This window comes from Oryctolagus cuniculus, chromosome 1, assembly GCF_051225735.1.
Source record: "Oryctolagus cuniculus isolate XC-2025 breed Fujian yellow rabbit chromosome 1, ASM5122573v1, whole genome shotgun sequence".
In the NCBI taxonomy this organism is placed as follows: Eukaryota; Metazoa; Chordata; class Mammalia; order Lagomorpha; family Leporidae; genus Oryctolagus; species Oryctolagus cuniculus.
Genome location: NC_142867.1, coordinates 199233282 through 199255053, shown reverse-complemented (window position 1 = coordinate 199255053; position 21772 = coordinate 199233282). Strand labels below are relative to the sequence as shown.

Sequence of the window (21772 nt, the reverse complement as noted above, 5' to 3'; positions counted from 1 at the left end):
GCCACCACTTGAGATCCCCACATACCACACTGAAGTACCGGTTCCAGTCCCGGCTATTCTGATTCCAGTTCAGCTCCCTGCTAATGCATATGGAAAGCAACAAATGATGGATTGATTAATTACTTGAGTTCTTGAGATCCACATGAGAGACCCATATGGAGTTCCTGGCTCCTGGCTTCAGCCTGGCCTAACACTGGAGGTTATAGCCATTTGGGGAATGAATCCTCTTCCCCTTCCTTTCTCTCCCTCTCTCCCTCTCTCCCTGTCTCCCTGTGTCATACTGTCTTTCAAATAAATAAATCTTAAAAAAAAAAATTGAGGGCTGGTGCTGTGGCATAGCAGGTAAAGCTGTTGCCTGCAGTGTTGGCATCCCATATTGCCACAGGTTCGAGTCCCAGCTGCTCCACTTCTGATCCAGCTCCCTGCTAATGCTCCTGGGAAAGCAGCAGAAGATGGCCCAATTGCTTGGGCCTCTGCACCCATGTTGGAGATCCAGAAGAAGCTCTGGACTCCTGGCTTCAGATCAGCTCAGCTCTGGCTGTTGTGGCCATTTGGGGAGTGAATCAGCAGATGGAAGATATCTCTCTCTCTCTCTCTCTCTCTCTCTCTCTGTAATTCTGACTTTCAGATAAATAAATAAATCTTAAAAAAAAAAAATGGTGCTGCTGAGAACACCAACATCCCATATGGGAGTGCCTGGGTTCAAGGTCCAGCTCTGCTTCCAGTTCCAGCTTCCTGCTAACGCATACCCTGAGAGGCAGCAGAGACTCAAATACTTGGTTCTCTTGTCACCCACATGGGAGACCTGGATTGCATTTTAAGCTCCTTGCTTTGGCCTGGCCCAGCCCTGGCTTTTGTAGGCATTTGGGGAGTGAACCAGCAGATGGAAGATTCTGTCTGGCTGTCTGCCTCTCAAATAAAGGATAATTTTTTTAAAAAATGGTAGTAGATAATGACCAAGTATGATCCAGGAGGACTCTGTCAGTAATTAGGGATCTCCAGAGAAACAGAACAAATAGGAGATGTATAAATATGTATCTATGTATGTATATATATTAGTCTGCTGGGAAATAATATGTCTTACACCAGGTGGCTTAAACAGTACACATTTATTTTCTCACAGTTCTGCTAGTAAGTCCAAGATCGAAGCTCTGGTCCAGTTGGTGTCCAGTGAGGACTCTCTTCCTGGTTTGCACGTGCCCACCTTCCATTATGTGCTCACATGGCCTCTTCTCTGGTGTCTCCTTCCATGAGGATGTTAATCCTGTTGGATCAGAGTCTCACCCTCACGACCTCATTTACCTCTAATTACTTCCCTAGAGGCCTTATCTCCAAATACAGCCACACTGGGGTTTAGGGCTTCATCATATGAATTTCAGAGGACACAAACATTTGGTCCATAATTGTGTGTGTCTGTATGTGTGTGCGTGTGTATCACACATAGATTTATTTTAGGGAGTTGAGTCACCTGAGGGAGGCCAGCAGGCTGGAGACCCAGACCGCAGTTGCAGTCTGAAGGAAGTCTACTGACAGAATTCCTTACACAGGAGAGATCAGTCTTTTTTCCTGTGAAAGCCTTTAACTAATTGGATGAAGCCTACCCACATTAATCTTTTCTTGAAAACACATTTTCACAGAAACATCTAAGCTAGAATAGTATTCAGCCAACCATATGGCCTAGCCAAGCTGACACTAAAATTAACCATTACAAAGACTATTTGGGGGCGGGTGTTGTGGTGCAGTGGGTTAAGCTGCTGCTTGGGACTCCCACATCCCATATTGGGAGTGCCAGTTTGAGTCCTTGTTCCTCCACTTCTGAAATAGCTTTTTGCTAATGCATTCTGGGAAGCAGTAGATAGTGGCTCAAGTGATTAGGAGGACCCTGCCATCCACTCAGGAGACCTGGAGGGAGTTCCGGTCTCCAGGCTTTGGCCTGACCCCGCCCTAGTTGTGGTGGGCATTTGGGGAAGTGAAATGGCGAATGGAAGATCTCTCTCTCCCTTTCTTTCTTTGTGTGTGTCTTTGTATTCTGTTGTTCTGCCTTTCAAGTGTATAAAAGTAAAATATTTTTTAAAAATTAAGATGATTGGGGCAAGCACTGCAGCACAGTGGGTTAAGCCGTGCTGCAGTGCTGGCGACCCTTATGGGTACCAGATCATGTCCCAGCTGTTCCACTTCTGATCCAACTCCTTGCTAATATCCCTGGGAAAGCAGTGTAAGATGGTCCAAGTCCTTGGGCCCCTGCAGCCCACATGGAAGACCTGAAAGAATCCCCTTTGGCCTGGCCCAGCCCTGGCTGTTAAGACCATTTGGGGATTGAACCAGCAGATGGAAGATTGCTCTTTCTCTCTCTGTCTCTCCCTCCTTCTCTCTGTCTCTCTTTCTGTAACTCTGCCTTTCAGATAAATAAATAAAATAATAACTAAGATTATTTCATTTTAGACCTGTGGATTCAGAGTGAGTCCAACCAGCTGTCCTAATACTCTGAGAACATAAAACATGTAAGAGGTGAAGAGAGCTGGGGTTGAGGATTGGAAAAGGGGGCTAGCCAGGACTTCCAGAGCAGTAGGAGCCAAGAGCTAATAGTGAGGGGAGCTCCTGGCCTGATTGGGATGGGAGGATAGGGAGAGGGAAGTACTGGGCAACGTATCAGGGAAGAGCCTTGGATTCTGGGGGGAGGCAAAGGTTAGACCTGTGTGGGATTCTTCTTCTTCAGCACTCTCCCAGGGCCAGATCCAAGATCGCACAGTTGTTTCTTAAGGGTCCTGGGTGAGAGATTAGGACACAGCTCCCACCCTTTAAAGCAAAATAATTAATAAAGTCTTAACCAGGAGAGTGGCAGTAAGAAAGGAGTTTAAATTACTGAAAAATATGTGCTGGTGGTGATTGGGGAAGTGGCAAGGGTGGGGGAGGCTAGTCTTGGTTGAGAGCAAGCACTGGGAAAGTGTAGGAGATATGTATGTACTTTCTCAGTGTCTGTTTCTCTCAACAGACCTATAGTGTAGCACAGGGGCCATGTCTGCTTTGGTCATCTTTGTATTTTTAGAGTCTAACATTACGCCTGGCCTGCAGCAGGTACTTAATAAATTTTTGTTGATGGAATGTAGCATTTGAGACGGATCCTAGCAGAAGAGGTTTGTGAAAGATATGGGGCAGAGGGTGCTGTGTTTACCCCCCCAAGGTTCATGTGTTGGTCCTCAATGAAATAGTATTGAAGGTAGGAGGGCCTAGTGGGAGGTGATTGGGTCGCAACTGCCTTTGTAAAGGGATTAGTGCTAATCTTGAGGAGCGGCTTAGGTTTCCCAGGAATGATAGGTTAGTTCCCTGGAGATTGAGTTGTTATAAGAGACCAAGCCTGGCCCCTCCTCTTGCTTGCTGTCTTGTCATGTGACCACTCCCTCTTGCATATGCTCTCACCGTGTGATGCCTTCTGCCATGTTGTGTCATGGCCAGGTTGTATGGACTTCCAGCCACCAGAATCGTAGCCGAATAAGTCTCTTATCCATTACCCAGCATCAGGTATCCTGTTACAGGTAACAAAGTGGACCAGGAGAGAGGTGAAGAAAGGATACTCTGGGCAGAGGTTGGTGCTGTATTCAGGGAAGTGGTTTGGCTGGATGATGGAAGAATCAGGACAGCGGATGCATGTAGCTGGAGAGAATGTGTTGGGGCCAAATGATGGAAAGCCGAGTCATGGAGGGCCTGAGGAACCAGCCGAAGACCAGTCTTCCATTGATTGCAGCGGCTGTGAGGAGACTTTGAAGGGCTTTAAGCAGGCAGTGACTTGGTCAGAATCCTCTTTTGGAAGAATTACATGGCAGCTGAGGCAGTGTACACATTCAAGAGGACTCTGAAGGCAGGGAAGGGTGTAGGAAAGACAGCTGTGGGGGGTGAGTAGGGAGAAGAAGGCCGAGGGAGGGGACTCATAGGTTGAGGTACAGCTTGGGAAACCATGAGCAGAAATAACCACTGCAGAGAGCAGGTTGGGTGTTTTGGGGCAGGGGTTGAGGCAAATAAGAGTGAGAAGTGAACATAGGAAACTATGCGACATTCAGGAGACATTGAACAGACGTCTGAGGCCAAGGAGACAGGCATTCTACTTCTAGTAATGGCGAGCAACATTCTTAGGTCCAGTGTATCTACTGAGAAAAACTGGAAGAGTTGGGCAAAAAAACGTTTCTACAATCTGCAGGCATCAGAGGAGCACACCAAGGCAGTGAGGAGTTGTGGGCACAAGTTCTAGGAGAGGAGGGAAGCCAAAAACAGCAAGCCTGACGTTTGGAGCCACTTTTCCTCTCAAGGAGATTAAAAAAAAAAGTCTATTTTAAAACTTAGTTTGAAAGGTTGAGAGATACAGATAGCTCCCATCTGCTGGTTCACTCCCTAAATGTTCACAAACAGCAGGGGACAGACCACGCCCCATGCAGGAGCTGGGAACTCAATCTGGGTCACCCATGTGGGTGGCAGCATCCCCAGCTAGTTGAGCCATCACCTGCTGCCTCCCAGGGTGCGCGTTACCAGGAAACTAGACAAAGAGGTGGAGCCGGGACTTGAACTCAGGCACTCTGACATGGGATGTGGACACCCCAAGCAGTCTTAACTACTGTACCAGTCACCCACCCCGCGAGGAGCTTGTTCCAAAAGCAAATACTGAGAAGCTGAGAAGAGCTTTCAGCAGACAAGGCTATGGGTAAGAAAATAGTTGAGAGTCCACCAAGAAAGAGGGACCCTGGTAAATGGACCAGGCTTTGTGTTGGAGTCCAGAAGGGCTACACAGTAGGAGTAAAGATGAAAATAGGCTAGAGCTCAGCTGCCAATCATAAACATCTTTGATTGAAGTCAAGTGATTAAGGCTTTCCAGCGCGCTCAGCCTGACTGCCTGCCAAATGCAGAAACAGGTTCTCTCTGTTAGAAAAATTTCTTCCACGAGCTGGCGTTGTGGTGTAGCAGGGTAAAGCTTCTTCCTGCGACACCAGAATCCCATATGGGCACCGGTTCGTGTCTCGGCTGCTCCACTATGAGCCAGCTCCCTGCTAGTGGCCTGGGAAAAGCTCAAGTGCTTGGGCCCCTGCCATCCACATGGGACACCTGGAAGAAACACCTGGCTCCTTGCTTCGGCCTGGCCCAGCCCTGGCCATTGCAGCCATCTGGGGAATGAAACAGCAGGTGGAAGACTCTCTCCCTCCCTTCCTCTCTCTGTAGCTCTTTCAAAAGAAATAAATAAGTCTTTAAAAAAAAATTACATCCTGTCACTTGAGACAACATAGATGAAACTGGAGAACATTATGTTAAGTGAAAAAAAAAAAAAAAAACACAGAAAGGCAAATACTACCATTGCATTCATAGAATGTTAAAAAGTTGATTTTACAGAATGGTGGTTACCAGAGGCTTTGGTGGTTAGGAGGGAGGGTGGGATGGAGATATATTGCTGTGTCAAGTGCTGATGAGGATGTGGAACTAGAATTTTGTTGATGGAAATTAAAAAATGGTATAGCCACTTTGAAAAACAGTCTGGCAATTTCTTTCTTTCTTTTTCTTTTTTTTTTTTTTTTTTTTTTTTTTTTTTTTTTTTGACAGGCAGAGTGGACAGTGAGAGAGAGAGAGACAGAGAGAAAGGTCTTCCTTTTGCCGTTGGTTCACCCTCCAATGGCCTCCAATGGCCGCCGCGGCCGGCGCGCTGCGGCCGGCGCACCACGCTGATCCAATGGCAGGAGCCAGGTACTTATCCTGGTCTCCCATGGGGTGCAGGGCCCAAGCACTTGGGCCATCCTCCACTGCACTCCCTGGCCACAGCAGAGAGCTGGCCTGGAAGAGGGGCAACCGGGATAGAATCCGGCGCCCTGACCGGGACTAGAACCCGGTGTGCCGGCGCCGCAAGGTGGAGGATTAGCCTAGTGAGCCACGGCGCCAGCCCAGTCTGGCAATTTCTTATACACATACATTTTAACTTATGCCATGAAAATGTTCTGTATCTTTATTGTGGTGGCAGTTATGTGAATCTATACAATGTCTAAAAATTATAGAACTATTCACCAAAAAATTCTATTTTATTGTATGGTGATTTTACACATTAAAAAACCTGAGTGAATACATAGTGAATGGAACCTAGTAGTATCTAAAGTGAGTTATATAATTACTGAACTGTGGGTGATCCTGTGAGACTGCCTGCCTAGCCCATGCAGGGGGTTAGCCTGACTGCTGGCAGGTGGCAGGAACCCCAGGCACACACACCCCCTTCTGCCAATCAGGAAAATTGCTCCCGGATGTGGCCCAGGCCCATCAGGAAGGCTACCATAGCCTGTGTGACCTTCAAGCTGATTGGAGAAGCACAGTGGCGCCAATATCGGCTCTATCCTATAGAATTAGTGTTGCCCTGAATTAGCTCCGCCCCTTCTGCCTGCCCTTTAAAAGGTGTGCTTGCTCGTTAATGAAGCAGACATGCTCACCGAAACTTGTCTCCGGCGCTTCTTGTCAAAGAACGCCGTTGTCCCAGCATCCCGGCAGTGTGGACCTCGCGGGACGAGTCTGCACTGAACCCAATGACTATATAAAACATCTTTCATATAAAAATGCAAGTATGTAATATGTCAAAGCCAAGTTAGGTTTTCCGTAGGAATGGAAGGATGGTTTTACAATGGCAAATTAATGGAAGTAACTTATCCTATTAGTAGCTTAAAGAAGAAGAGGTATGCTTATTTCAATAGAGGTATAAAAAGCTTTTGACAAGTCATTATCACAGTGTTGTAAGCATACCAGTTTTGTCTAAATCATTCTATAAATTCTGCACAGGAGTTGGTGTTTAGCATAGTGGATAGGATGCCTTCATTCCAAAGCAGAGTAACTAGGTTTGATTCCTGACTATGGTTCCCGACTGGAGCTTCCTGCCGAGGTGGACCCTGTGGGTTCCTGTCACCAATGTGGAAGGGTCAGATGGTATTCCAAGTTCCTGGCTCCAGCGCCAGCTCCAGCTCCAGCCCTGCCCCATCCATCCACTGGGAATATTTAGCCTCCAGTGGATTGGAGTTCTCTTTCTGCCTCTCAAATAAAAAAAAAAAAAATTAAAGGTTCATCACAATCACAACCAAAATCTTAAATCCATCTCTCTCTCTCCTCTCTCTTTCGTTCTTTTGTGGATCTTGACAACCGAATTCTTAACTACATAGGATATGATAAAGCTATAGTGATGGAGACTGTGTTATTGGTATGTCAGACAAGTAGGCCAATGAAATAAGAGAGCTCATAAATGCATCCATCCATATATGGACACATGATTTACAACTAGGGTGGCACTGCATAGAAGCAGGAAAATGGGTACTGGGACAATTGAATATCCATTTGGAAAGAAATTAAGTTGGACCCAACCTAATAGATACAGACAAATCAATTCCATGTAGATTATGGACCCAAATATGAAAAGGAACACAATACTGCTTGCAGAAGATAATATGAAGGGACTTTAGAAAGTTCATGGCAGACAGGCATTGTGGCACATTAGCTTAAGCCACTGCTTGGGATGTCCAAATCCCAAATCAGATTGCCTGAGATGGAGTCCCACCTCTGCCTCTGATCAGATTTCCTGCTAACGCACCTGGGGAGAAGCAGGTAATGAAACAAGTACTTGAGTTCCCGCCACCCACATGAGACCTGGATGGAGTTCTGGGCTCCTGGATTGGACCCAGCCCAGCTCTGGCTATTGCAGGCATTTAGGAAGTAAAGGCAGCAGATGGAAGTCTCTCTCTCACTCTCTATCTCTCCCTCACCCCGCCTTATAAATAATGAATAATAAATCTTTAAATTTTCTGGAAATGGAATTAAAGAAAGAATTTACTTTGGTACAAAATTTTAAAAATCCATGCACAGATTTTTCACGATGTGTTTTCTGTGAACCTTTTGAAGACCTCTTATATAAAGGAATACTATCCTCATGGTAGAGAATAACTTCTTCAGGTATCAAACAGTGATAAAAAATAAGACAAGTCGGGTTAATTAAAATTCAAATAATCATTAAGAGTGAAAGGCAAGTCCCAGAGAGGGAGAAGATATTTACTATGTGTCACATATAGGATTTATATCCAGAATATAGTTTAGAATCCCTACAAAGTAAGAGAAAGTAAACCAAGTAGAAAAAAGAAGCCAAGTTCACAAAAGAAGAAATCAAAATTGGCAATAAACATGAGAAGAAGCCCTACTTAATTCACAATCAGGAACATGCAAATTAAAATCACACTGCGTTGCACTTAAGACTGGATGTAACTAAAAAATCTGATAGCACCAAGTATCGGCAAGCACGCAGAGCAAGAGGAGTTTGCATACCCCGCCGGTGACAGTGGATGTTGGCATGATCACTTTGCAGAGTAGCTCGGTGTTACCCAGCAATGAAGACAGCACTTGTACTCCTAGGCATATCCCCTAGACAAGCCTGAGTACGTGTGCACCAAGACACTGTCCTAAAATTAGTATTGTTTACAATTGCCTGAAGAGGAAGCCAACCAAGTGTCTGTCCATCTACAGGAAAATAAAAAAGTTAATATGATAAAATACAGAAGTGGATTGGGAAGAACCACACTGACTTGGAACCACATGGGTAAATTAGAAAAACGTAACTTTGAGTGAAAGTAGCCAGACACAAAATAGTTGTTTGTTTTCTTCTGTGAAGTTCAGAAACAAGCAAAACTAAACTACATTGAAAGAAATGCCTACTTGGATGGTAAAATGGTACAGAAAAGCAAGGAGAGCACATGGTCATAAAGATCAGATGGGAACAAAGGGGCTCTAATCGGGAGGGGGCTTCAGGGAGTCCTGGCAATGTTGTTTCTTGAAGTGAATCATGGTTACATGGACATTTACTGTCATTCAAACCATACCAGTATGTACCTTGTGCTTTTCAATGTGTGTATTCATGGTTAAAAAAAAAAAGGCTTAAAATGTTTCTTAAAAGTCTGAATAAGCATTTTAACTTGCATGCAATATATTTCCTCTTGTTCAGAGATGTGACATTGATCTTTTAAGGAGTCAGTGTGGAATTTTTTTCTATCTTTTAAATGATGTAAAATGTGCAGCTGGACATGAGAGAATAGGAGCTTTTGACTGTTACTGAGAAAATGCGAGGACATGCTTGGGAGCAGGTGTTTCCCAGCATGCCCTGACACACCTGCAACATTCTGGCTCTCTGAGAGACAGGCAGGGAGGGCATGGAGACCTGCCGGGGTTCTGTGCTGAGTGGACTGCTCTGCGACCTTCCCTAGCCGTCTCGACTTTGGTCCTTACGGAACTCTTCCTCGCAAGTAAAGCTTTCTTGGATAGCACTCGGGCGTGGAAGAGGCAAGGTTATTAAACAGTCATCACCAAAGAAGGCCGTGAAATGTGTTCACCGTGATCAGCCATCAGAGAATGCAAATCAAACACACAGATTCCACTTCACACTGGTGAGAATGGGAAAGACTGATACATGTTGGCAACGATGGGGAAAGACTGAAACCCTCATCCGGTGCTAGTGGGAACATAAAATGAGGCAGTTGCTTTGGAACGCAATCTGGCAGTTCCTCAAATGGTTAAACATAGTTAATATGTGATCCAGCAATTCCACTCCTAGTATTTACCCAAAAGAAATGAAGACACATGTCCACATAAAAACTTGTACATTCATGTTTAAAACAGCAATACTCATAATGGCTGAAGATGGAAATAACCTCACTGTCTGCCAGCTGATAAACAAGTAAACAAAATATGGTGTATCCACACAATGGAGTGCAGTCCTGGCACGCGCCACAGCATGGATTGGCTTTAAAAATATGCTAAGTTGGGCTAGCGCTGTGGCGTAGTGGGCTAAAGCTTCCACCTGCAGCACTGGCATCCCAAATGGGCACCAGTTCTAGTCCTGGCTGCTCTTCTTTTTTTTTTTTTTTTTTTTTTTTTTTTTTTGACAGGCAGAGTGGACAGTGAGAGAGTAAGAGACAGAGAGAAAGGTCTTCCTTTTTGCCGTTGGTTCACCCTCCAATGGCTGCCGCGGCTGGCGCACCGCGCTGATCCGAAGACAGGAGCCAGGTGCTTCTGGGCTCCCATACGGGTGCAGGGCCCAAGGACTTGGGCCATCCTCCACTGCACTCCCGGGCCACAGCAGAGAGCTGGCCTGGAAGAGGGGCAACCAGGACAGAATCCAGCGCCCCGACCGGGACTAGAACCCAGTGTGCCGGCGCCGCAAGGCAGAGGATTAGCCTATTGAGCCACGGCGCCGGCCAATGCTCTTCTTCTAATCCAGCTCTCTGCTATGGCCTGGGAAAGCAGTGGAAGATGGCCCAAATACTTGGGCCCCTGCACCTGCGTGGGAGACCCAGAGGAAGCTCCTGGCTCCTGCCTTCTAGCTTTGGATCATCCCAGCTCTGGCTGTTGTGGCCATTTAGGGAATGAACTGGCAGATGGAAGACCTTTCTCTCTGTCTCTCTCTCTCTGTCTGTAACTGTACCTCTCAAATAAATAAATAAAAATCTTAAAAAAAATGCTAAGTGAAAGAAGCCAGATAAAAGGTCCCATGTTGTATGATTCATTTATATTAAATGTACAAAATAAACAGATGCATAGTGACAGAAAGGAGGTTAGTGGTGGCTTAGGGCTGGAAGGATGTGAGGTTTCTTTTGGAGTAACAAAAATATTCTAAAATTCACTGTAGTGATACTGCACAGCTCTGTGTATATACTAAAAGCCACTGAGTTGCTTGCATACGTTCAATGAGTGAATTGTATAGTATGTGATTCATAGTTCAGTAAGTCTTTTAAAAATAGGTCATCATTCCACTATATTATTGTGCATTTCTGAACAAGCCAACTTGTACCAAAATACCCCAGTTTTAAACACCGGACTTCACACCTAACAGAAATACTGTATAGGAAGGAAGAACAGAAAAAAATAGAAAATTGAATAGTAGTGGTATCATGCTGAAAGGGCCTTCACTGACCCCAGTTTTAGCTCTTATGTGGCATCCCAGGGCAACGCATCCTAGGAGTATTTGGGAAAGGCAAAGCCCTCTGCCACCCCCCCCCATTGTGTGTGTGTGTGTGTGTGTAAAGGACCATTTGGAAAGGAGCAGTGGGAAAAGAACTGAAGTGGAACCTTCACACAAATGTCTTCTCAGACAATTTTAGGAAAGAAGTTGAGGGTCTTGAAACAGATTCCCTCTAAATTATACATGGCTGGAATCCCTTAGAAAGACTTCACAACTTGAAGACCTAGGTTGTAATTCAAAAGCCTTATCCTTCAAGACCATGCTCTCTGCCACAAATGCCAAGTTTCCTTAGCAGCCAAAGCCAAGGATTTGCCTCTGATTCCTGCTCAATGTCAGCTGTGCCAGCCTCCACAAGGTGACGGGTCCTGCTTGCCTCAGCCTCGGGGTCTGGTTTTAATGTGGGGAGGGGAAAGGAAGGAAGGAAGCAGAGAAGGATGCAAGGGAGGGAGACACTGGCCAATATATCAACTTAGCACCCTACTGTGCCAGAGCCTGCCCATTTTAGCCAGCACCGAGCGGTTTTGATACAGGTGGCAGTGGTCAGTATGGCCCAGCCCAGAGGCCAGTGTTGTCAGAACACAGCTTGGTGGTGAGGCGGTGACCATCCAGACTGTGTAGGCTAGCACCCATTCAGAAGTGGGGGCAGGGCCACAGAGCAAGACAACATTTAAGGACGCTCTCCCGAGGTAATAGAGGGGAAGGTAGCAAGAGGCGGGCTCAGAGCTGAGGCGGCTCTGTGTTTATGAGCCCTCCAGGATGTTTATGGAATGAAGAGAAGGAGCCAGGAGGAGAGTGTGGAGAGGGGGGACTGAGGACCCTAGATGTTGGGCGATGGCAGAACCCAGAGCCGGGAGGGATTGGCTTGGAATCGGGGAAGGACAAGTCTCCCTCTGAGGTCATGCCAGGGAGCAGAAGCTGTGCTGAGCGTGGGGTGGACGTGAGACTGCTCATGGAGCTCAGGTCATAGGACTGTTGTTTATCTGGGGATCTCGTGGCAGAAAGAGAGGTAAGTGGCTGAGCACTGGGAGAAAGGAGGGAGGGAGGGACAGGACAGGCCAGGGCAGGCAGGAGAACGGGCTGTGAGGACTGGTGTAGGGAGTGGGCTGCTGCGCCTGGGAGGGACGGAGGCACAGCTGAGCTCAGTCCGTGGAGAGAAGACAGCCTGCTCTTCCAGCTGGGAGGTGGGCAGTGGTGGGGGCTCCCCAGGGTTGGAGGAGTGCAAGATGTGGGAGAAATCCCAAGGGGGAGAGGGTCAGCTGTGAAGTCCAAGGTCAGAATAAGCCTTGGCAGGGGCAGGCTGGGAGTGGGCTTGGAGGAGAGAGGCCGCCCAGCAGCTGGCAGGGTGGTGCGGAGCTGGCTGAGCAGGAGGAAGTGGGAAGAAGGAGGTGGAGCCCTTCTGAATCATGAATGAGGAGGATGTCTGAAGTGTCCTGTGTGGTCCAGTGCAGTAGCCACTGATGTTGCAGGGACATCACAGCTGTGAGACTGCACTGAGCTGTGCACCCGATCCTGTCCACTTAGCATGGGGGAAAGAAGGAATATTGAGTATCTTGATAAATTTTACATTGCTTACATGTTAAATGGAAATACTTTGGATGTATTGGGTCAGATAAAGTGTTATTAAAATTAATTTCACTTAGGCCGGCGCCGCGGCTCACTAGGCTAATCCTCCGCCTTGCGGCGCCGGCACACCGGGTTCTAGTCCCGGTCGGGGCGCCGGATTCTGTCCCGGTTGCCCCTCTTCCAGGCCAGCCCTCTGCTGTGGCCAGGGAGTGCAGTGGAGGATGGCCCAGGTGCTTGGGCCCTGCACCCCATGGGAGACCAGGAAAAGCACCTGGATCCTGGCTCCTGCCATCGGATCAGCGAGGTGCGCCGGCCGCAGCGCGCCGGCCGCGGCGGCCATTGGAGGGTGAACCAACGGCAAAGGAAGACCTTTCTCTCTGTCTCTCTCTCTCTCACTGTCCACTCTGCCTGTCAAAAAATAAAAAAAAAAAAAATTAATTTCACTTTGGTAACATGGCTGCTAGAAAAATGTAACCCACACATGTGGCTTGCATTCACATTTGCTGCTGAATGGTATTAGTATAGGTGCTCAGTTCCTGGCATGCAGACTGTCATGTCCTGGTCTAGGCCCTGGAACAGGGACCTGGCACAGAGAGCAGGCTTCAGTGAATGGTGTGTGTGTGTGTGTGTGTGTGTGTGTGTGTGAATAAATGAATGAAAAGATAAATAAGTGCCCCTCTTCCAGGCCAGCTCTCTGCTGTGGCCCGGGAGTGCAGTGGAGGATGGCCCAAGTGCTTGGGCCCTGCACCCCATGGGAGACCAGGAGAAGCACCTGGCTCCTGCCTTCAGATCAGTGCGGTGTGCTGGCTGCAGCGCGCCGGCCGCGGCAGCCATTGGAGGGTGAACCAATGGCAAAGGAAGACCTTTCTGTCTTTCTCTCTCACTGTCCATTCTGCCTGTCAAAAAATAAAAAAGAAAGAAAAAAGATAAATAAGTTCATGAGTGAATGAGTGGATGAAGAAAAATTGTATGTGGTTTTCAAGGAGTTGGTCAATTTCTTCTAAACTGTTGAGGATTACATGTGAGGGCAGAAATGAGTGAAAGGTAAACAGGTAGTACGAAAGGAGGAAAGCTTACCAAGACTTTCAGGTAGGGAGTCTCACAGAGCATTTTAGGCTGCCTTACTTAAGAGCCCAAGTTGGGGCCAGTGTTGTGACTTAGAGGGTAAAGCTGCTGTCTGCAACATCGTCATCCCATTTGGGCACCAGTTCAAGTCTTGGCTGCTCCAGTTCCCATCCAGCTCCTTGCTAATGTGCCTGGGAAAAGCAACAGAAGGTGGCCCAAGTGTTTAGGTCGCTGCACCCACATGGGAGACCCAGATGAGTTCCTGGCTCCTGTTTTTGGCATAGCCTAGCCCCGGCCATTGCAGCCATCTGAGGAGTGAACCAGTAACTCTGCCTTTCAAGTAAATAAATATTTTTAAAATTTTTAAAAAAGGCCCAAGAATCTGGACCCTTCACACAGCTCTTTTTGCTGCATTTAAAAAAGTGCTCCTGTAACACTTTAATACACACCAGGCTCATCCTGGGCATGTTGCATGCACTCATTTAAGCCTTACATCCACCCTGTGCAGTAGGCATTCTTATTACAAGCTTTCACAGACAAGGAAACCAAGGCACAGAAATCTTAGCAGTTTGCCCAGGGTTATCCAGTAAGTGATGGAGCTGGTTGAACGTGGCCACCTGGCCCCAGAGTCCACCCCATGCTGCCTCTTTGACCCTGTCGTCTTGCCTCATCCCCAGGCTTCTGTCCACTAAAGACCTGGGCTTCTGTTTTCCCCTTTCCCGGCCTCACTTCTACTCCCAGTCCATTGGATTCCTGAAGAAAGTTCTCTATGAGCTTATGCTCCCTGGAAGCGAGGTGGAAGCAATCCCTAATTTTCTCACAAATGAGACACAAAGCTAACAACCAATACAAGAGCCAGATCACTGCCTGCCCCGTTCCTTCGGCCTCCCTCCCCTTGCCCCGGCACCTTCTCCCTCCCCAGCCCATAAGGCTGCTTTTCCCGACCTGGGATGGGTCCTTTCCTGCCTTCCTGGAAGACCTAAGGGAAGCGGGTGTCGGAGGACCTGAAACTCCGCAACCCTGAGCAAAGGTTTACCTGCCAGCGTAGCCGACATCTGAATGGGGAGTACAGGGCCAAAGAATAGGGAGCTTTCTAGACATCACCTTGGCCAGTGCCCAGGAGATGCCTCAATCCCACCCACCAGGGATTTCTTTGCGGCCTCCACTGGGGGTCCTCAGCAACACAGCACCCTGGAATTTCCCTGCACTGGGAGCAGCACTAGCCCAAGACCTCCACCTTCAGGACTAAGCATAGACTGAAACACTAAGAAGGAACCAACAGGCCATCTTTCTCTCTTTCTCTCTCTCATTAAATTGTGAATAATAATGCATCTACTTATTCTCCCACTTAAAAAGTTGTTTAAATCCTTTGAAGAATCTTGCAAGGAAGCTTGGCTAGACAGCAGGCAGGACAGTCCAGTGCCTCTGGTGGGGGGGCCAGGGTCTTCCACTCGCCTATCTTTTGGTCCAGCAAGTAGGCGTTTGGATTGATGGTGTAGTCCTTTGTCTGGACATCGTTGGCTGTGGTGACACCCCCACATACGAACACCCTGCTGTCTCCAATGGAGCAGATAGCATGGGACACATCCAAGGGGCAGTTGTTGGGCAAGAGAGGCACTGAGGTGGTTGTCTTGTTGGCCTTGATCTTCTGCAGGTTGATTTCCACACTCTGCCGGTGGCTGTGCACACAGAGGATGTTATCCTGATGGAAAGAAAGCAGGGGCCGGTGGTTGAACTCAATGGGGAAGGTGATACACTGGACCACGTCCCCAGTGTTGGTGTCGAAGCAGTCCACTACGCCGACCCGGGAGATGTAGCCCTTAACCAAGCACCGGCCGGTGACAATGTACAAGTGTCGGTCCCCCCTGGCGATCACCGCTGTGCCATCCATAGGGATGCTCATCTTCCCTGCCAGGCACCAGGCCTCCTTGCGCTCATCATAGCGATAGATGTTGGAGACATACCGCCTCGGGGCAATGCTCCCACCTACTGAGTACACTGTCCCCCCACAGGTCACCATAGTGTGGAAGACAAGCCCTATCGGCAGATCAGGCAACTTGGTCCAGGAATTGTCGTCCATGTCATATCGCCAGGCTGTTTTGAGCCCTGAAATCTGCTCCGTGGTGCCACCAGAGATGTAGATGTAGCGACCGGCAGCTGTGGCGCTCAAGGCTGCTGCTCGGTAGGGCATCTCTGAGAGCTTCAGCCACAGGTTCTCTTGGATGATATAGGCAAACACGCCATCGTTGAACTTGCCGTGGGCCTTCTGACCACCGAGAATGACCACCGAATCAAGCAGGGCCCCCTTCCGCTGGTAGCTCAGCAGGCTGCACGGCCGCTCTTGCTTGCGGTCCATCAAGACACTCTCGATCAGGGTGGCGTGGGCTGAGCTGTTGTCCATGCACATCAGCTTGTTGCTGGCAAACATGAGCGTCTTGTTGGAGACCGCGTTGAGATTGATGTAATTGAAGAACTTCTTGAAATACTTCTCGCGCTCGTCCTTCCGGAAGTGCACCCAGTTGATGAGTGCGCTGAGGGCCTGGTCCTCGTTGAGCACGTGAAGGTTTTCATCCCGGAGCAGGCGGCCGAAGATGACAGGTGGGCAGCGCATGAAGTGCAGGGAGCCCTCGGGACTGGCCCAGTAGTGGAAGTTGTCGCGAATGCCCGAATAAGCCAAGTCTGACACCTCTTTGAGCTCAAACAGCTCAGCCAAGAAGAGGTAGCGCAAGCAGTTGGCACGGCGGATGGACTTAATGAGGAAGTCATTGCAGTGAATTCGGAGGCGCGGGGTGTTGAAATACTGGGCCCCCCGCAGCAGCTCCTCCACGTTCTGCTCTGAGATGACCACCTTGCCACTGTAGAAGTAGTCCAAGAGCTGGTCCACCGTGGTGGGACTCAGGTAGTTGGGGTCGATGGTGATGAAGAGCTCATCGGTGGTCTTCATGTCGTTGCTGGAGATGAGGTTCTTCACCAGTGGGGAGACAGCAGCCAGCACGTTGCGATGTGCAAAGAAGACATGGTGGTCCACGGTCAGGGCCATGTCCCAGTACTCTTTGCGTTTCCTCTGTTTGTTCAGGTTCTGCAGCACGAAGCTGTTGTAGTTTTTCTCGGTGAATTCCAATTTCATGGTGCTTCTTGCTGGCTGAGGCAGAAGATCACCAGCAGGTACTGGAGAACAAACTATCTCAGGCCTTTGGGATCCAGATTGATGGCTGTTTGCAGAGTAGCTGACTAGGGAGGAGTGGGGGGTGGGTGGGGAGAGAGGATGATGTCACAGAGTAGATGAGGTCATCACAATGTAGGCCCCTCCCCTGGGGTGTTTCTCAGAAGCCCTGGGCCCTTCTCCTGTCTGATCACTCCAGCCTGCCCTACTCCAACCACGTGCCCTACTGGCACCTACAGCTCAGGACCAGCTCAGGAGGAAACCCATGGATGGGCTGCAGTTCCCATCAGAGACTTTCACACCTCAGTGCAGTTTAGGTGGGACTTTGGGGAAAGGCTTGTGTAGGGGAGATAAGGGGTGGGGGAAGGGAAGTGTCCAGATCATCCAGAAGAATCCTCTCATTTTGTAGGAGGGAAGTTGGGGCCCTAAGAGGAGAAGAGGTGTGCCCAAGACCCCAGAGCCAGCCTGAAACCCAAGTCATCCCCAACTTGTCCACCCTTGCAGGGGACTCCTGACCACTCTGACTACCTGAGTCCCCTCATCAGCCAAGGCTCCCGGACATCAGAGAAGAAAAGCAGTGTCCTCTGGCTTCTGACCTTTATGGCCACGGACACCGTTCTCCTTCAGCCTAAAGGGAGTGAGGGAGGCCGCTCACTGGAGCAGGGACGCAGGATCCAGCATGTGGAGTCCTCTGAAGCCTGATTCTGCTGATTCCATCACAGAATGGGGCATTCTCTCCCTGTATCCAAGTGCCTCGTTGTAAAATGTTGGAGAATGGGGCCAATGCTATGGCGTAGTGGGCTGGGTCCCAGCCTGCCGTGCCAGCATCCCATAAGGGTGCTGGGTCGTGTCCCAGCTGCTCCTCCTCTGATCCAGATTTCTGCTGTGGCCTGGGAAAGCGGTAGAAGATGGCCCAAGTCCACCCATTGTGGAAGACCTGGAAGTTTCTGGCTCCTGGCATTAGGTTGGCTGTGCTCTGGCTGTTGCGGCCATTTGAGGAGTGAACAAGCTGTGGAAGACCTCTCCCTCTGTCTCTCCCTCTGTCTGTAACTCTACTTCTCAAATACATTTTTTTTTTTTAAAGATTTTATTTATTTGAGAAGTAGAACCAGAGAGAGAGAGAGAGAGAGAAAGAGAGAGAAAGCCTTCAGCTGCTTTCCCAGGCCAATAGCAGTGAGCTGGATGGGAAGTGGAGCAGCTGGGACTTGAACCAGAGCCCATATGGGATGCCAGCATTGCAGGCCGCTTTATCCTCTATGCCACAATGCTGGCCCCTCTCAAATACATTTTTAAAAATCTTTAAAAAAATAAAAATAAAATGTCAGGAGCCGTGACAGGCTAGCTCTCTCCATCAAGTGTAGTCCTGGACGAGTGGCTCAGACTCTCAGCTTTGGTGTGGTCTAACATCCCATAACCGGGCTTGACTTCCAGCTTGGCTCCCAATTCCAGCTTTCCGCTAATGTGCACCCTGGGTGGCAGCGGGTGATGTCTCAAATGTCTGGGTCCCACTGCTCACATAGGAGACCCAAATGGAGTTCCTAGCTCAGGGCTTCTGCCTGGCCCAGCCCCAGCTGTTAGTGAGAATTTGGGGAGTGAACCAGAGGAATGGGTGTTCTCTCTCTCCAAATAAATAAAATGTTGAAAAAAGATTCAAAATTTCATGAGAAAATGGCTAGAGTGGTAAGGACGAACTTTGGATCCTAGTGAAAGTTCGTAAATGCGGACTACAGAGCCCTTCTCAACATTCCTTCTCACCCCAGGTCACCCAGCGCCCTGGAGGTCTGCGGTGGATGCGAGGTTGTGGAACCCCCGTGCCCTCTGAGCCGGTTTCTGGGCCTGCTCCGGCCACACGGTGGGGCTGGCGGGTCATTTGCAGCCGCTGGAGAGCGCGGCCTCTGCGCCGGGCACCACCCTAGTAAAAGAGCGGAGCTGCCCCTTTCCGCTGTGTTTCCACGCCCCTAAGGGCTCCACCGTGCAGCTCCTCCCGCCGCGCCCCTGGAATTCAGGCTGTGGGCTCCAGGGCACACAGCCTGCAGGCACACTTCTCTCCCACCCCCACCCCCGCCCCGACCCCAGTTCACGGATGGCGCTGCTGAGCCTCAGCGAGGGCGCGCGCCGCCAGAGGGCAGCATTCTCTGACTCGGGGCGTCCTCTCGGGAGGTCCCTGGGGTGAGCGTCCGCACTCCCCGCCTCCTGGGCCCCGCGGGGCGCCCGGGGTGCATCTGTGCCAGGAGCGGGAAAGGGGCCACCCGGAGCCTCCGCCCCCAGCCGGAGCAGCCGTTTGGGCACTGATGCTGCTGAGGGGACCTGGGCTCAGGACTTGCCTCTGAGTCTTTGCCCCATGCTCCCTGAACCCTCTGGCTGTTCTGAGCGGCTCTCCTAGAGTCCTCTCCAGCTTGCCTTCCCTGCTTGGTCATGTCTCCCTCCCTTGTCTTTTCATTCCAGACCCAGCTTTTCCTTATTTTGGGATCTGATAATTTGACCATTGTGTTAAAATACCCCGTAAAACAAGGTATTCACCTTGATGCCTGCATGGGACAGAGGCTCTGTCTCTTGGGGTGAGATGTGTTTTCCCCACTGGATGGTGCACTTGTCGCCCCCTCCCCCAGGCCTGCTATGCCTTGGCTAAGTAGCGCCCTCTCGCTGACTGTGCCAGAAGTGCTTCCCTGACCTGCGGGAAGCAGCAGCCACTTGGGAAAAGGATGAGACCCTGGCCAGGCTAGCAGGTCTGCCCGCCTGGGCACCTCCCTCCCCAGGAGCAAGGATGGGTGGGCCTGGCCTCTTGCCTGCACATGCTTCTGCTTTGGGGGCATCTGACAGAGAAGGTGGCCACACCCGCTTTGGTTTCATGTCCCAGAGCAGCAAGGCAGGAAGGCACTCTCTCGTCATATGCTTCTAGCCAGAGAGGGCCTGCGGATGCGCCCGTGTCCCAGAGGCCCAAGCGGGCCCAGCAGACCCAAATGCATGCCCGATCTCCTGCAGCTTCAGCAAGGGGCCTGCTCAAATCCAAGCTCACTGCCGGCTGCATCCTGGGATCTCTGGTCACAAGAGGGCTGGCGAGCTGTAGGGCTTGCTGCCCTCAAGAGCTCTGTTAAAGAGGTGTGACTAGTGCCCCAACCTTGCTCTGCAGGCTCCGCCCTCTGGCTGTCCTTCCTTCCACCCTGGAAAGCTCATGCCTCGGGTCCAGCTGCCACCACCTGGCTGGGTGTGTGTGTGTGTGTGTGTGTGTGTGCATGGAGTAGGAGCTATCAGGAAGTTCACTGCCTGGCAGCTTGCCAGCTGTGGCCAAACAAGAACCTCAGCCAGGTCGCTGCCCTCCACCCAGCCCCAGCTTCCGCCTCCACTCTTCTCATCTGGGGTGAGCCCTGACAAAAACCTGGCCGGAAACTACGCAGCTCAGGAATGGGTCATTTCCTTTTTGGTTTCTCCTCTTCCTCCTGTGCACCTGTAACACCTGGCTTTCTCACTTCTATGTACTTCCCATGGTAGCGCAGCTTTGGTTTGCAGGGGCCCTCATGTGAACTCATGCACCCTCATTTTTGGAAGTCCCCCCGCCTGGGGAACAGCCTCTCCATGATTCTTAGTTCAAGTCCCCAGCCAATAGCCAGCTGAGGGACTGGCTGCCCTCGGTGCCCCTCTGAATCCCATCAGCTGTGTGCGACTGGCTCCCAGGATTCAAAACGTAGCCTTTTATTTTAAGATTTATTTATTTACTTGGAAGGCAGATATATATATATATATATATATATATATATATATATAATATATATATATATATAGAGAGAGAGAGAGAGAGAGAGCGAGCTTCCATCTGCTGGTTCAATCCCCAAATGGCCACAACAGCCAGGGCTAGGTCAGGCCAAAGCCAGGAGCCAGGAGCTTCTTCCAGATCTCCCACGTGGGTGCAGGGGCCCAAGTACTTTGGCCATCTTATACTGCTTTCCCAGGCCATAGCAGGGAACTGGATCAGAAGAGGAGCAGCTGGGACTCGAACTGGTGCCCATATGGGATGCCAGCACTGCAGGTGGCGGCTTTACCACTATGCCACAGGTACACCCCCAACTGGCCTTTTAAGCAGCACCATCTTCAAAAAGGGGAGGGTTGGCTTGAGTTACTCAAGACAGGAATTCAGCCCACAGACTGTCTCAGCCACAGACCGCAGTGGGGCAGGAATCACATGGAGGAAGACGTTACACACAAGGCTTTATTTTCTTATTAGTCCACACCCCTGATGGGCTGAGAGGCGTGGCATGATACTGTTGGCAGTGCAGCACTGAACTGTCGCAGGCTGCGTCGGGGTCTGGCCCGCCCAGACTCCTGTCTTGAAGCCTCAACCCCCTCACTCCCCTCTGCCTCCCCCGTCCTGACAGATGGGAGATGCCTTGATTTCGGGGACACTGGACTTGGTGCCTGGGTTGGTCCCTCACATCCGGGCCTTGTGAGACTGCTATTCAAAGGCACCCGTCTAGTTTGAGGCAAAACCCAGAACCCAATTAGCGTCTCTAAGCCCCCTGCCCAAGACATGGCCCTGGAACACTTGGACCTGTCACACATTCCATGAGGGAGGGAGGGGCAGCACAGCTGCAGCCACAGCTGCCAGGAACAGGCCAGGTCCCCGCCCTGCGTGGGAAGGCTGGAGGGCTTCCTCCAGGGGCCCCGAGTGAGCTCACCAGCACCCCCACATTCAGTGACTTCATCCATCCAAGGCCACTTGGCCAAGAGCCCAGGCAGCGTGAGGGGCTGTCCTGGGTCACCTAGCCGGGCAGAAGGGGGAGCGCCAGGCCTGGCCCTCCCGGAATGGTGGGCTAGCACAGTGAGCTCTGAAGAGCCCCAAGAGTTTAAGAAGAAAGACGAGAGGAGGGCAAGAGGTGGTCGTGGCTAGGGTGCTATGCTATTTGGAGGTAGAAAGAGGCAAGGAAGCAAAGCGTTTCTCTCCGCTTTGTCCTTGGCAGGCACAAGAGAATCCCCAGAGACACGCAGGA

General features: G+C 50.1%; 1 protein-coding gene across 1 annotated transcript; it reads right to left on the bottom strand.

The window, feature by feature from the left end:
* Positions 1-14929: 14929 nt before the first annotated feature.
* On the bottom strand, positions 14930-17146 carry CCIN (calicin). Its single transcript, XM_070054391.2, has one exon. It carries the CDS (start codon positions 16752-16754, stop codon positions 14988-14990), a length of 1767 nt encoding a protein of 588 aa, XP_069910492.1. The 5' UTR covers positions 16755-17146; the 3' UTR covers positions 14930-14987.
* Between the last annotated feature and the right edge of the window lie 4626 nt (positions 17147-21772).

What these genes read in the sequence shown, in the direction of transcription:
- CCIN (XM_070054391.2), bottom strand. Translation starts at nt 16,754, where the DNA reads ATGAAATTGGAATTCACCGAGAAAAACTACAACAGCTTCGTGCTGCAG.